Source organism: Ursus maritimus, unplaced genomic scaffold (genome assembly GCF_017311325.1).
Source record: "Ursus maritimus isolate PB19 unplaced genomic scaffold, ASM1731132v1 scaffold_19, whole genome shotgun sequence".
In the NCBI taxonomy this organism is placed as follows: domain Eukaryota; kingdom Metazoa; phylum Chordata; class Mammalia; order Carnivora; family Ursidae; genus Ursus; species Ursus maritimus.
In genome coordinates, this window is record NW_024424341.1 from 50,784,657 (window position 1) to 50,798,560 (window position 13,904).

At 46.8% G+C, this 13,904-nt stretch overlaps 1 protein-coding gene across 2 annotated transcripts in view; it reads left to right on the forward strand.

Moving 5' to 3' along the window:
* SAMD4B (sterile alpha motif domain containing 4B) overlaps nucleotides 1-13,904 on the forward strand; it is a 36,712-nt gene continuing 22,808 nt past the window's right edge. Inside the window, exons 1-2 of one of the 2 annotated variants that reach the window (XM_040633961.1) lie at nucleotides 1-33; nucleotides 13,037-13,439. In XM_040633961.1, the coding sequence (XP_040489895.1) occupies nucleotides 13,244-13,439 (196 nt within the window). In that variant the 5' untranslated portion in view covers nucleotides 1-33; nucleotides 13,037-13,243. Of the gene's footprint in view, nucleotides 34-11,615; nucleotides 11,778-13,036; nucleotides 13,440-13,904 lie in introns of those variants that run through there. The other variant, XM_008688693.2, reaches the window with a different exon arrangement.

The window sequence follows — 13,904 nt, forward strand, 5'->3', positions numbered from 1 at the left end:
CCAGCGGCGGCAGCGGCGGCGGAGGCCGAGGCGGTGAGTCGCGGGCAGGGCCGGGCGGCGGCGGGGCGGCGGCGGGTCGGGGCGCGCGGGGCTCACCTCAGGGCGCCCCAGGCCGCGCGGGCGGCCCCGCCCCCTCAGGGACCCCGAGCCCCGGGCGGCGGCAAGCGCGGGCCTCGGGGGTCCTGGCTCTCGAGAGAATCCCCCACCCCCGACCCTCAAGTCGCCCGCCCAGGCCGCCTGGGAAGCTTTCCTCCGAAACCCTTCTCACACCCTGGGGACCGCGAGGGGCCGGGCCGGGGGACCTTCCCTGTGACCCCCCCGCAGGTCTGCTTCAGACACCTCCCTGGAGGGCGTTCCCACAGCCCCGCGAAACCCGCCCCAGAGCCCCCTGAAAACCCCCACCCCTCCTCCGGCCCGAAATCTTTCCGAGAGACCCTCCCCTTACGTCCCCACAGTCTTGTCCAGACGCCGGCTTAGGTCTCGGAAATCTTCCTCAGCGAACCCCTCCTCTGGCCCCAGATCCCCCATCCTCCTCCGTCCAGAAATATTCCCCGGAGGCCACTCCTCATCTATTCCAACAATGTGTGTCATATCTCCTCCCGGAGCCTCCCTCATAAGCCCTAAAAATCTCCTGCAGTCTCCGTGAGATCCCCTCCAGACCCCGCACATTCCAGAAATCTCCCCCAGAGACCTATTTCGCACAATCTCCCCAGGTCTTCCCTCTCACAGGCCCCAGGAATTTTCCCTCCTACCTACCCCCATACCAGAAATCACCTGGGAGACGTTCCACGCATGGCCCCCAATCTCGGAGCCCCCTCCCTGCCCCCATGTCCTTTGGAATGTCCCTGTATACCCTGAAAGTCTTCCTCAGAGACCATGAAATGTCCTCACATCCCGAAATTCACCTAGAGGACCCCCCCCCACACACACACACCAGCTGTCTCTCATACACACTTCCCCTTCACAAAGTCATCCCTTAGGACCCTTCCACAGATCCCAAAGATTTCTCCCAAAGATTTCCCAAGTCTCACCAGCCCAAAACGCCCTAAAGATCACCCTCACATACCCCAAAAATCTCCCCCCAAGACCGCCCTCTCTTATCCCAAATATCTCCTCCAAAGATATGCTGAAATCTCTGGAGAGCTCTTATCCCATAATCCAGAAGCCTTTTCCACAGCCCCTGTTACCTATCCCAACTCTTTCCTGGTAACTTAAACCATATGTTCCACAGATTTCTTCAGGATTACAAAAAGGTCCCTTGCAATCTCTGATATTCTATAGAATCCTCTTTAGATGACCCTTGAAAATCCACCTTTGTAGACTGACTTTTAGTTGAAGTTTCAAAACCCGTTAAATCTTAAGACTCTCTTCATGACCTTTGTGAGATGCAGGTTTTCCAAGACCTCCTTACATCTTCTCAGAGACCTCAACCCCTCAAGCCCTCCTGGGATAAGCCCTCGAAATCCCTCCCAGAGACCCTTCCAACACCCCCCAGAACCCATTGAATCACTGCTCAGAGACTTCTTGACTTACTGAGACACTTTTCCTAGAGACTTCCATCCCTAAACTCTTCCTCCCAGGTTCCCTCAGGTCCTCTAGAACCTCCTCCCCATTCAGTCTTCCCTCAAAATAACTGAGCTCCTGCTCTTAGAAAGTCCCAGAATTCTTTCTGAAAAAAACCTTCTACTCTGACATTCCCACATCCCTCTCAGAAGACCCACTTTTCCCATACTATGCCCTTTTGAAGACTTTACTCAGAGGTTTCTCCTCATCCGAGCTCTCTTAGTAGTTCCTGAAAAGACCTCTCCAATCCTGCTCCAGTACATCCAGGATCTCTCTCAGGAGACCACACATCCCCCAGACACCCTTTAGAGAATTTTCTTCAAAATTGCCCTCCATCAACAACCTAACCCCCAGCAGTTTCTGAGACTTCTTCAGAACATTCTCTCATTTCCACCTGTGACATCTGCATCCATTCAGGATCCTATCAGATTTACCCCTTTTAGGATTTTTAGGATCCTATTTATACCCTCTCATCACCTCCATTCTCTTTCCTTTGAAATCAACTTAGAGATCCTTCTCAGATCTGAGCCTCCTTTCCCCCCATTGTCCCTTTAGAGGCCCCCAGCATCTTCCAGGCTCCCCTCACCCCAAGAGCCTCCACTGTCTCCTTTTAATAAAAAGATCCTCAAGAGACAACCTCGTCTCTTGAAATCTCAACCCTCAGAGACTTCTCAGGCCATTTTTCTTAGGTTTCATCCTCATAGACTCCTCCTCCCTTCGGAGATTGAGAGATCCTTAACACCCTTCTTAGAGACTTCTTGAGGACTCCCCCCATTTTCTTTTCAGCAGCCTTCTCCTTCCTTTTCCCCTTTGAGGGCCTCCTCACTAAAGAATCCCTTCCCTGTAGCAGTGGTTCTCAAAGCATGGTCCTTGGACCAGGAGCATCAACATCACCTGGGAACTGGTTAGAAATGCAAATTCTTGGGTCAAGCCCAGACCTACTGAACCAGAATACCTGAGAGTAGGACCCTGCAGTCTGTTTTTAGGGACCCTTCTGGTGATTCTGATGCATGTTCGAATTTGAGAACCATTGCCCCCTGAGAGGATTTCCCTTTTGCCATAGAAAGCCTCCCAAAAGATGCTTTAGGATATGCCTCTGAACTCCTGCCCACCCCCATTTTCCTGAGAGTCCCCTTTGTGAAATATCCACCCTCCAGAAAGTCTCCTTCCCCTCCTTAAAAGGGTTCTGGCTTGTCTCAGAGGTTATCCCACCCTCTGAGCAGTTACTTCATATTCTACCTTTGGATGGTTTCTTTTCAGGTCTTCCTCAGCACTTTTACCTTCTGGCTTCCCCTCTACACCATACCCCAGCCTTTGGTGCTTCTGCTTCAAATTGCTATCTCCTTGAACTCGTATGTCCATATCTAATCTTCATCTATTCCTCTCCACGTAGGCACCCTCCCTTTAAGGCACCTTCAGGTCTTTTCATTCTCTGTGTCTTACTGTCCAGAGTCCTCCCTTTTACTTCTTAGGGCACCACTCGCCTTCTCCCTTGTAGTTTTTCATGTACTTGTTCACTCACCCTCACTGCACTAGCAAGTTTGGAAAGTTCTGGGATGTGTCTTATTTGTCTCTGAATCCCACAGTGGGATCTGCCCTCTGTAAGTTATTGGGAATTATTAGAGAATGGGCAGCTCTTCCTTCTGCATTTGGCCAGAAATCTCTGTTTTTCAGATCTCACTCCCCATTCAGGTTCTATATACCTTTCCCACCCCCTCCTGTCTTCTCTCTCTACCCAGCCCCCATTGCCTCTCCTCCTAGAAGAGGCTGTCTTGCCCCTCCTACTGCTATTTGAGGGACTTTTTTGTGTGTGCTTACTCCTGATTCTGAGCTGCCTTAGGTCCTATTCTTGGTGACCTGCCTCACCCCATCCTGGTTGGCTTCTCACCTTTATAAGTCTGAAGCCTCCACAGGGCTCTCAGCTTTCTCTGAGGGATTCTGTTTCTCTCTAGGGTTGAGAAGAGGAAACAGATCACAGGATAAACACTGGGGCCTGCCTTCAGTGAGCTCACAGTACATTAGAGGGGTTGAGCAGGTACATGGGGCAGAACATGAGGTACAAATTATACACTGTGGAAATTTGGCAGTGAAAGAAGGAACGTTTTATCTGGAAAGACTTCATGGAAAAGGTGGCATTTGGGCTCGGTGATGTTCTACAGGAGTTGGGACGGTGGTGAGTAGCCTCCAGGCAGAATTAACAGCTTTTTGATGGGTCAAAGACAAGAACGCCTCCTCATCTCCCACCCATAGCATCTCTTCTCTTCACATAAAGGACAGAGATGAAAGAAAATAGATCTCTTCCATCTGTATTGTATTTGCCAACTGCACTTTTGTTACCTATAGAATGATAATATTAATGACTACTGTTTATTGAGTAATTATGATTTGCCAGTCACTGTTTAAATGCTTCGCATGTATTCTCCCCTCATGTTCCTCATAGGAACCCTATGAGGTAGGTAAGCTACAATTAATCTCATTTTACAAATGATGAAATTGAAGACAGGTGGCACAGATAGATGGTCTGTGGACCCTGTCTATCCCAAGATGATAGAGCCATGAGTCACAGAGTTGGATTTTCTGTTCAGATAGGGTTGGGTGCAGTGAGGCATTGTAGCGTAGTGGTTAAGTTTGCAGACTCTGGGGCCAGACAGGATTTGCATCCCACATTGTCACTTACTAGTTTTGTGACCTAGGACAATTATGTAAATTCTCTGGTTCTTAGTATCCACATTTAAAAAATGAAAGTAATAATGATATTCTGTTATGAAATACTATAAGGATTGAATTAGTTAACACATATAAAGTTCCTAGAACAATGCCCTGTGTATAAGTGCTCAGTGTTATCAAAGATAAATGGCTCATGTCAGCCAGCACTCCAAAGACATGAATGGCAGAACCTTCAGTTCAAACTGGTTTAATCAAAAAAGAGAATTAATTGGCTGTGTTACTAAATGGGTTATCTTCAGACCTAGCTTCATCCAGGAGTTCAAACAATCTTCTCAGTAATCTCTGCCCATTTCTCCAAGGAGTTAGCTTCATCCTCAACAGATTTCTACTTTGTGGTGACTAAGATGGCCTTCAGCAACCCCAGGCTTACATCCTACCTCCTTAACAGCCTTAGTGGAAAGAGAACTCTTTCCGAGAGCCCCAGTTTGAAAACAATTTCTTCCCTGAGTAAGTGTGAAATAACAGAAGATCCTTAAGGACATGTTTGGGGTTCTATACCCTGGTATTCTCTCTTGCTTGCTGAGGTTGCTGTGATTCCATCCCATGACCTTTCTGAGTGCTGGTGGCAGTCCCCTTCCTCCCTTGTTATCCAGCCCCAGTCATTCTCCACTCTGTGATTGTTTGGATCCGGAGAGACTTTATGGCTAGTCTGACCCAACCAGACTTTCCTTTGGGATCTCACTCATAGAGACAGGGAAGAGATGACTGCCTGGGTTTGGTGGTAGCCTCAGGGTAGGGTAGTGGAATCAAGGAGTAGTAGTGTTCAATCCTATACCTCAGCTTTGGGTTTTCTGGACTCTGAACTTTGTTAGAGGGTTAGGTAAATTACTTCGAGTAGTTTAGTTTTGTTTGTTTTAGTGTAAATTTGTTGAATATAGAGTCTGATTGAGGGCAAGTTACAGAACAACAGTGTATGCAGTATATAAGTCTCAACTCCAACAGTTAAATAATTCATGGAGGCACTTTTCTGGGTACTGGGCATACAGCAGTGAATGAAACAGTCAAGGTCTTGGAACTTGTGGCACTTATATTCTGATAGGGGATTGGAGAGGACACATAAAAGAAATAGGTGATATGTACTATGAAGGAATTAACACAGTAGAGTGAAAAAGAGGGTGGCTGTGGCCACTATATTCAGGGTGGTCAGATTTGGCCTCTGAGGAGGTGACAATTGAGCCTGACAACCTAAAAGATGAAAAGGCACCAGTTGTGGGATGATCTTGGAGTGGGGCATTCCAATCTAAGCATTGTTCTCTGTGGAGAAAGGACTGCTGCGGGATGGCGGGGGGGATTTTTCACAAATATATTGAGGGTGTGCTTGCTGTGTGCCAGGTGCTATACTAGGAACTAAAAATGTAGCAGTGAATAATACAACCACAGTCTTTCCTTCCCTCATGGATCTTACAGTCTAGGCATTTCTGGAAGAGCTGCAGCCTTCAAAGAAATAGCTTTTGATGCTATCAGGCAAAAAACTCCTTCCTGGGGAAATGAGGAAGACTGGGGCACACATGAACCCAGATCTGATTGATGAGAGGGAACCAGCCATGTGGTGATCTGGGGAAGAACATTTCAAGTAGAGGGGTCGACGGCAACAAAAGCCCTGAGATGTGTTCAAGGAACAACAAGGAAACCAGTGTGAGGGAGAGGGGGCAGAGGATTGGAGAGGTTGATAGAGGCTAGATCACGTAGGGCCTTGTGGGCCATGGTAAGGAGTTTATGTTTTCATTTAAGAGATTTGGGAAGTTATTAGAGGGTTTTTAAAGCAAGACAGCGGCATGATCTATTTTTTTGTTTTTTGTTTTTTGAAAGAACGTTCACTGGTTTCTGCAAGGAAAACGGATAAGAGTGTAAGCAGGAGGTGGATTAGGAGGCATTACATTGGTCCAGATGAGAAAAGATGGTAACTTGAATATGGTGGTGGCAGTAAAAAATGAGAGAAATAGATGTATTTTGGGTATAGAGAAAACAGGACTTAGTGATGGGATTGGAGAAAGAGGAATCCAGGATGACAATAGCTAACAACTCTATGACAGTAGGTACTATTATTAAACCCATTTTACAGATGAGAAAACAGGCACAGCAAGGTGAAATCTCTTGCCCAAAGTTGCATAGGTAGTAAGTGGTAGGATTCTGTTTCCAGCCCAGACAGTGTGGTCCCAGAGCCACTTGAGTTTTGGGAAGGAAAAAGGAGGGCATGTTTAGCTGATGTTAAGAAAAAAAGAATTATCAAGACCAGATGAATAGATCTTATGGAAGAGAAAGGAGTCCAAGATGACTTTAAGAAGTTCTGAGTTGTCCACAGAAAGGTGATAGTTGAATCTGTGGGAGGTGATTATCAGGTGATAGGATACAAGTATAGGGGAAGGAAAGGGCTAAAGATAGTTTTATCAGGGAAGGGTCAAACATTTAAGCGTAGAATGAGTGAAAGCAATACGTGGGGGCAAGGGGGAAGGGATACGAGCTTCCTCTCTACTCCAGGGTTTCCCACAGGTTCTCAGGCTGGGCTTATCTTCCAGGAGGCTCTGCCTGGTTTCTCCCCTCCTCTCCCTCTGTTCCCCAGAACTATTCATACAAAGCCTCATTCTTGGCCGAGGCAATAGTATGCATATTTCGTGTACATATTTCAGGAGTTTCTGAAAATAATGGTTGGTCTTTACAAAAGAGAAGTTGAGCTCCCTTGGCATCTGACATTCCCCTGTTCTTCTCAGGTCAGGATAGTGAGTTAACCTTAGGTAACTAGCCTGTTACCTTGTTCACGAAATATGAGTTCCTCAAAGGCCTAGGTGGGTGCTGTAGAAGGGCTAGGAATGGGTAAGAAGGCTAATACGACGCCCTTACTTATCCAGAGATGTTGGCATTAAAGGGTGTACCTTTTGCCCAACTTTTCTAGGCAGTGGAAGGGAATTTACAGGAGGCTGCAACATTCTTAGGAACAAGCAAGAGCTCTAAAGCCAGACTGTCTGGCCTTGAAAATCTCAGCCTAGCTGTGTGTAATCTTAGACAAGTGACTTAACCTTTTCTGTGTCTCAGTTTCTCCATTTGTAAAATGAGGATAATATGGCGTGTGTGTGTATCTGTAGATGTGTGTGTAATACATGTGTATCCCACGTATATGTGTGAAATATAGCATATATGTTATTTTTAGAATCAAATGAACTCATCCACAGAAAGCTGTTAGCATAGGGTCTAGCATATGACACGATAGGTGGTATAGGAAGATATGCTAAGCATCATGGTAGGTATTTTTATATACATTGTTTCATTTCATTCTTATAACAAGCTTCACTGAGGTAGAAACTGAGTTACTTGCCTAAGGTCAACACAGCAAGTAAGTATCAGCAGGAGAGTCCAGGTTTCAGCCACATCTGACTCCACAGCCTGGCTTCTGAATGAGGAGAGCTGACCTGCAGAGGCATCTCCTATCTGTGGGCCACTTCTTGCTATCTGGAGCCAAGGAAGGGAGCCTAGTGAACAGTTTTCCTAGAACCTCTTAGCCAATTTTGGCTTCATTTCCCACCCTCCAGGGTTGGTAGATGCTTCCAGAGAAGGTTACTTGGTCCCTTAGAGACCAAATATGGCAGCGGTAATATTGGACTGTTTGAAAGGCTTTTGCCATAGGGGTTCCCCTCTAGTGTCTTCCCTCAAATGAGGGAGTAGTTTTTGGTCACACAAAGACAGGACCAGATCAGTGATGAATTCTGTTTTTGTATGGGAGCAGTCAAGGCTCTTCCAACTTTAAGTGATAGAAACACAACTTAAGGGGCGCCTGGGTGGCACAGCGGTTAAGCGTCTGCCTTCGGCTCAGGGCGTGATCCCGGCGTTACGGGATCGAGCCCCACATCAGGCTCTTCCACTATGAGCCTGCTTCTTCCTCTCCCACTCCCCCTGCTTGTGTTCCCTCTCTCGCTGGCTGTCTCTATCTCTGTCAAATAAATAAATAAAATCTTAAAAAAAAAAAAAAAAAAAAACACAACTTAAACTGTCCTTATCCCAAAAGGAATGTATTGGTTATATAACTGAAAAGTCTGGTGTAAGGCGGCTTCAGGCTACCTGGATTTGATCCAGGTCTTCAAATGTGAACAGGTCTCCCTCTTTGTCCCCTTATCTCTTGATTCTGCTTTCATCTGTGTTAGCTTCATTTTGAGATAGGCTCTCAGTGTGAGGTAGCAGAAGTGGCAGCCAGTAACATCAGGAGATGTTGTATAATCTGAGCAACTCTAATGGAGAACTTATTTTCCCCAGTAGTTTCAGGAGGAATGCAGTGAGGACTTTCCTTGGCTAGTAGATTTTCTATGTCTACTCCTGGAGCCAAGGCAGACAGTTAATTCTCCAAAGGTACCAGAAGATGGGAATAGATGTTTGGCAGGCAGATTCACCAGAATCCATCACAGTGAAGTGCCTTGTAATAGTCAGTGCTGATGCCTCTTTCCTGGCCCATCATACCAACCCAGCCCTTCCCTTCTCATTGCTGCCAAGCACCCAGGACAGGAGGTAGCTGGGGACCTCTGGCCCTTCGGTGGAAGGCCATACAGTCCTCCTCTCCAGTCACTCTGTCCAGACCAGCATCCTTCTTCTGCACTAAAGTGACTATTTCTCTAGGGCCCCCAGTGTTTACTGAGGATTGTCAGAGCCGTTGTTGGGCATTAGATTCTCTCTGCCAATCATGTTCCCGAGTAGCTGGGTGGCTTGAAGGTATAAACCAGAGAGGCCTGAGGGAAGGATAGTTAGCGGACTTCTGGTCTTTTCCCAGTTTGTGTCCATCTATTCCAAGGACTGCAGGCCACAGGCTTTGTTTGTTCCTTATAGTGGCTCATTGTTGCTGTTCTAATGTGAATTTGTTTCCAATATTTAAAAATAGGGGAATTTTATTTAAAAATCCCAATTTCTGGTTCCTCTTTAAAAAACAAAAACAAAAAACCTCAAATCTAACAATACCGGACCCACATTCCCCTATGGCAGCAGTTGGTTAGAGCTAAAATAAGTGACTTCTCCCTTTAGACAGGGTATGTGCTTTCTAGCTCACCATAGTCCTCACCAGCCTGCTTCATTCAAAACCTGGCCTTATTATTAAGTGTCATGTTTGAGACACTGTACCCTGCTCTGTCCCACAGCTTTGCTTATTTGGGGGAAGAAGCTGGTCAGCAGCTTATTTGGGGGGCACAGTGCTGTTGCTTAGGAAAAGTAACAACCCAGTAAAAGTTTATGGGAAAGAGAGTGCACAACTTTGGTCTGTTTGTGGATTTGGTCATCTTTTTGCCGTAAATGCTGTTGGCATATCAAACCTCTCGTCACAAATGTTCCCTCTGAAATAGTAACATGTCCTTCTATCTTATGAGTTGCCACCCAGTGAAGGAATCCCTCCCACTCCCAAGGGATGTTCATCTAGCCTCCACTTGACCACTTCCAGCAGCCAGGGAGCTTATTACCTCCTCACATGGCAGCCAGTTTCTTTCTTGGACAGATATATTATTTTAAAATTCTTCCTTATGTTGAGGCAGCTGCTGTCTCCTTGGGGCTGAAAGCCACAAAATGCTGGAGCTGGAAAGGGAAACTGATTTTTTCAGGCATGTGAACTACCACTCATCCATCCTGCATGCAGAGCAACCATTGATAATCCATCACAGTGTTCTTTCTCACTGAGCCAGAAAGTAGAATGCAACCTTAAAACTTCTTCAAATAAAATTCTTTAAAAATTACAAAAGTAGTATGTGTTTACTTACAGCTAGTGAAATGCACAAAGTTACATGAAAAGAGTTAATAATTCCTTCTTCTCTCCAAGATAACCAATGTGAACAGCCCAGGGTGTGTCCTTATACACATTTCTTTATACACATGCCTATGTAGATGTTATAAGATATATAAGGGTTTTTGTATGGCTTTTTATTTTCTTTTTATAAAAATGACATCGTATTGTATGTATTACTGTGGAGCTCATGATCATCCCTGCAGGTTGGTGGTTAAAGATCAAACACTATATATAGTTCTGGGGTTTTTTTGTATTCTGCTATCAGGATCAAGCATCTTTTTAATAGCTACACAATATCGCATCATGTGAGGTGTGTCCCCAGTTTATTAATCATTGCCCTTCGATGGGTATTCGTATTGCTTCGTTTCTTCAGAATCCTTCTCACCACAGTGCTCCACGCAGCCACTACCAGTCGTTTGGAGTTAGCCTGTGAGGTAAAACCCATTTGTCGTGTCTGATCCAGTCTGGCTCCTTATCTTACACATTGCAGAGAAGGCGAGCAGACTAGCTTAAAGATCAGAGTGAGTCAGTGTCTGGGGCAAGACTAGAACTGAATTTTCTTGACTCTCAACATTTTCGGTGTCACCTCTCACTTCCAGCCATTTTCCCTGGTTCTCCTCTGGAGTAAAAGAACAAATCTAATTGCTCTTCTGTGTGCTATCCCTTCAGATATCCGAAGTCAGTTATGTTATTCCTTCTGAGTCTTCTCTTCCCCTGGGGGAATTTCCTCAGTGCCTTCAAATTTTTCTCTTAGAATGAGGTTTCTAAATCTGTTTGCCATTCTGTGGACCATTCCTTCTATCGTCTTCTCGCCCCGAGGCTGTAGAAATCTCAAGTGTGGTTTCCATGCTTACCTTCTTATTCATTCTTTCAACAAATACATATTGAGCACCATCTATGTGCCAGTCACTGTTCTGGGCACTGGGTAACTATGTGGTGGAAAGAGAAACAACAAAAATAAGATGATACCTGAGGATGTCAAATTATATAGAAGAAATAGGGTTAGTGTGACAGACTCCTTAGTATGGTCAGGGAAGCTCTCTCTGAGGAAGTGACATTGAGCTGAGACCTGAGTGACAAGAAGGGGCCAGCCATAAGTAAGTCTGGGAGAAGATAATTCCAGTGAATAAGAAAACTTGGTACAAGATGAGGTTGGAGAGGTCACAGGAGTCTTGCAGGGCCCTGTAGGCCAAGATATGTTCAGGTTTAGTTTAGGTTTCCTGTAAGTGCAGTGGGAAGTCATTGGAGGATTTAAGCCAGGAGGCAACATTTGATTTCCTTTTTAAAAAGATTTCCGGGGACGCTTGGCTGGCTCAGTCAGAAGAGTGTATAGGGGCGCCTGGGTAGCGCAGTCGTTAAGCGTCTGCCTTCGGCTCAGGGCGTGATCCCGGCGTTATGGGATCGAGCCCCACATCGGGCTCCTCCGCTGGGAGCCTGCTTCTTCCTCTCCCACTCCCCCTGCTGTGTTCCCTCTCTCACTGGCTGTCTCTCTGTCACATAAATAAATAAAATCTTTAAAAAAAAAAAAAGAAGAAGAAGAGTGTATATATCTCGATCTCAAGGTCATGAGTTCAAGCCCCACATTGAATGTAGAGATTAATTAAAAAAAAAAAAAGATATCTAGGAGGTCTGTTTAACGTGGAACAAGGGTTTATTTTCACCTACACTTTTCCTTATATCCAAAGGGATTGACATCTGGGCCAGTTTGCTCTCTTCAGGTGTCCCACAGAGGATCTGCCAGGTGAGTCACAGCCATCCTCAGATGTACCTTATAGCCCTCTTCAGCAGGAGCATGGAAGTTCAGGGAGATGGTAGTAGCTCCCTAAGACCTGAGCCCAACAGGTTCAGTGGGTCTTTGTGTGTAGTTCTCAATCCTTTGGCAGCCAGAAGGAGATGGAGCCAAATGTGGTTTGGGGATAGAGCCAAGGCTCTGGTTGCGAGAGAGACAGGGAAATGTGAGTGAAGACCTGGAGCTTGAGACACTTAGAAAAAGGCTTCAGAGTAGTGTTCAGAAATCAGTCAACTGAAGAATAGGCCTGTTGTCTGCCCAGTTAACACAGCTCCTGTGTAGTTCCTGTCTAAGAGAGGAATTTGGACACTTTCTTGCTTGGGAGTTTTTTTTTACTTTGGATATGACCCTTCTCAGGTTGGCATCCTTTGTGTTCTTAGGAGTTGGATGACAGTCTGGCATTTTCGGGACCCAAGGGGACTTCCCAACCCAGGGGGCTTGGGTCAGGAGTAGCCTTCAGGGGAATAAAGAAGAGGTCTGGGGGAGACTCACCAGAGCGGAGATGAGTGGGATCTTAGAGATCGGAACTGCACCTTTTCCAGAGGGGCAGAGCTGGGTTGAAGGAGGTGAGATCCCTCAGCCTGTTGGAAATCTTTGAAAAAGCCTTTGTCCATGCCCCTACCTGTGGGCACTGAGGCAGTTACTGATCAGTTAGCTGTCTGCATACTCAAGATCTCCACTGGGATCACCACCCCATTATCCACTCACATCTTAGCTTTGTGAGTCTTAGATTAAAATAATATAAACACCATGGAGTCCTCTTAGCAGGTGAGCAGTCACTCTTTCCCACTCTCAGAAGAGGTGGCCAGAGACCAGCAAGGTCAAGGCATGTGCTGGGAGTCATGTGTCACCTGGGACCAGGTCTCCCTTAATTCAGATCTTTCCCTATAGTGTGCAGCCTCTCTATTTCCCATTTCTGGAAAATCCTACCAACTTACTCTGCTTCCTTTGGTCCTATGACAGCCAGGCCTGCTGGGCAACATCATCTCCTTAGTCTCTCTGAAATCAATCAAGCCTTTTCTCTGAATTTGGAGTTTGGAGGGAAAATTGGTTTAGTATCTGGTAATTGGCTTCATCTTTCTGCGCCGGGACTCAGCAGAGCAGATACCCTGAGAGAGGAAGGCATGAAGCCTCCTTACCCTCTCAACCCCCACTAACCACGCCAGTTCCAGCCCTTTCATTCTGTCTGACCCCCTTGCTTCCTTTTCTAGGAGCCTGGAGAGGTGTGGCTGGACCAAGACCTCCCCCGATGTGAGCAGGTTTCCTCCTCCCCCCACTGCCCGTTGCCACCACGCCAGGGAACGTCCTCAAGCCCTGGCCCTCAGGGGAGAAGTAACAGGAGCCCCGAGCCGAGACCATGTGACGGCGCTGGCCCTTGCCACCGCCGTCCCCCCCACCCTGGCCCTAGGCCCGGCACCATGATGTTCCGAGACCAGGTGGGCATCCTCGCTGGCTGGTTCAAGGGCTGGAATGAGTGTGAGCAGACGGTGGCCCTGCTGTCACTTCTGAAGCGGGTCACTCGCACCCAGGCCCGCTTCCTGCAGCTCTGTCTGGAGCACTCACTGGCGGACTGCAATGATATCCACCTGCTGGAGTCGGAGGCCAACAGTGCTGGTGAGTCTCCACCCCTAGAGACAAGCACAGTGAAAGGGAGACCTGGAACAAGAGCAGGTGTCAGGGCTGATGGGCCCCACCCCCACAATGATGCTGAGAAATGTGGGTTCTGAGCTTGTTGGTGGGTGGGGAGTCCCTGACCTCCCAAGTTATCATCATAGATCTCCTGGGGCTTTGTTGCCAGATGTCCTCAGATGTGGAATGAGGGATTACTAGGAAGGGCAGTGCAAACTGGAAACAACCCATAACAGGAAAAGTTACATAGGGTGGCCTGTCTAGGCGACAGAGGAAGAGACTAAAGTCATTACCTGTGAAAGGGGGTTGGAAGCTGAGCAAATAATTCATTTCTCAAGCTCCGGGACACCAGAGCTAAGAAGGAATTTTAGAATTCTTCTAAAATTTACGAGTCATCTGAAACGATTCTTTACTCCCAAAGGTAAGTTGGACTTAAGGCATAAACAGCTT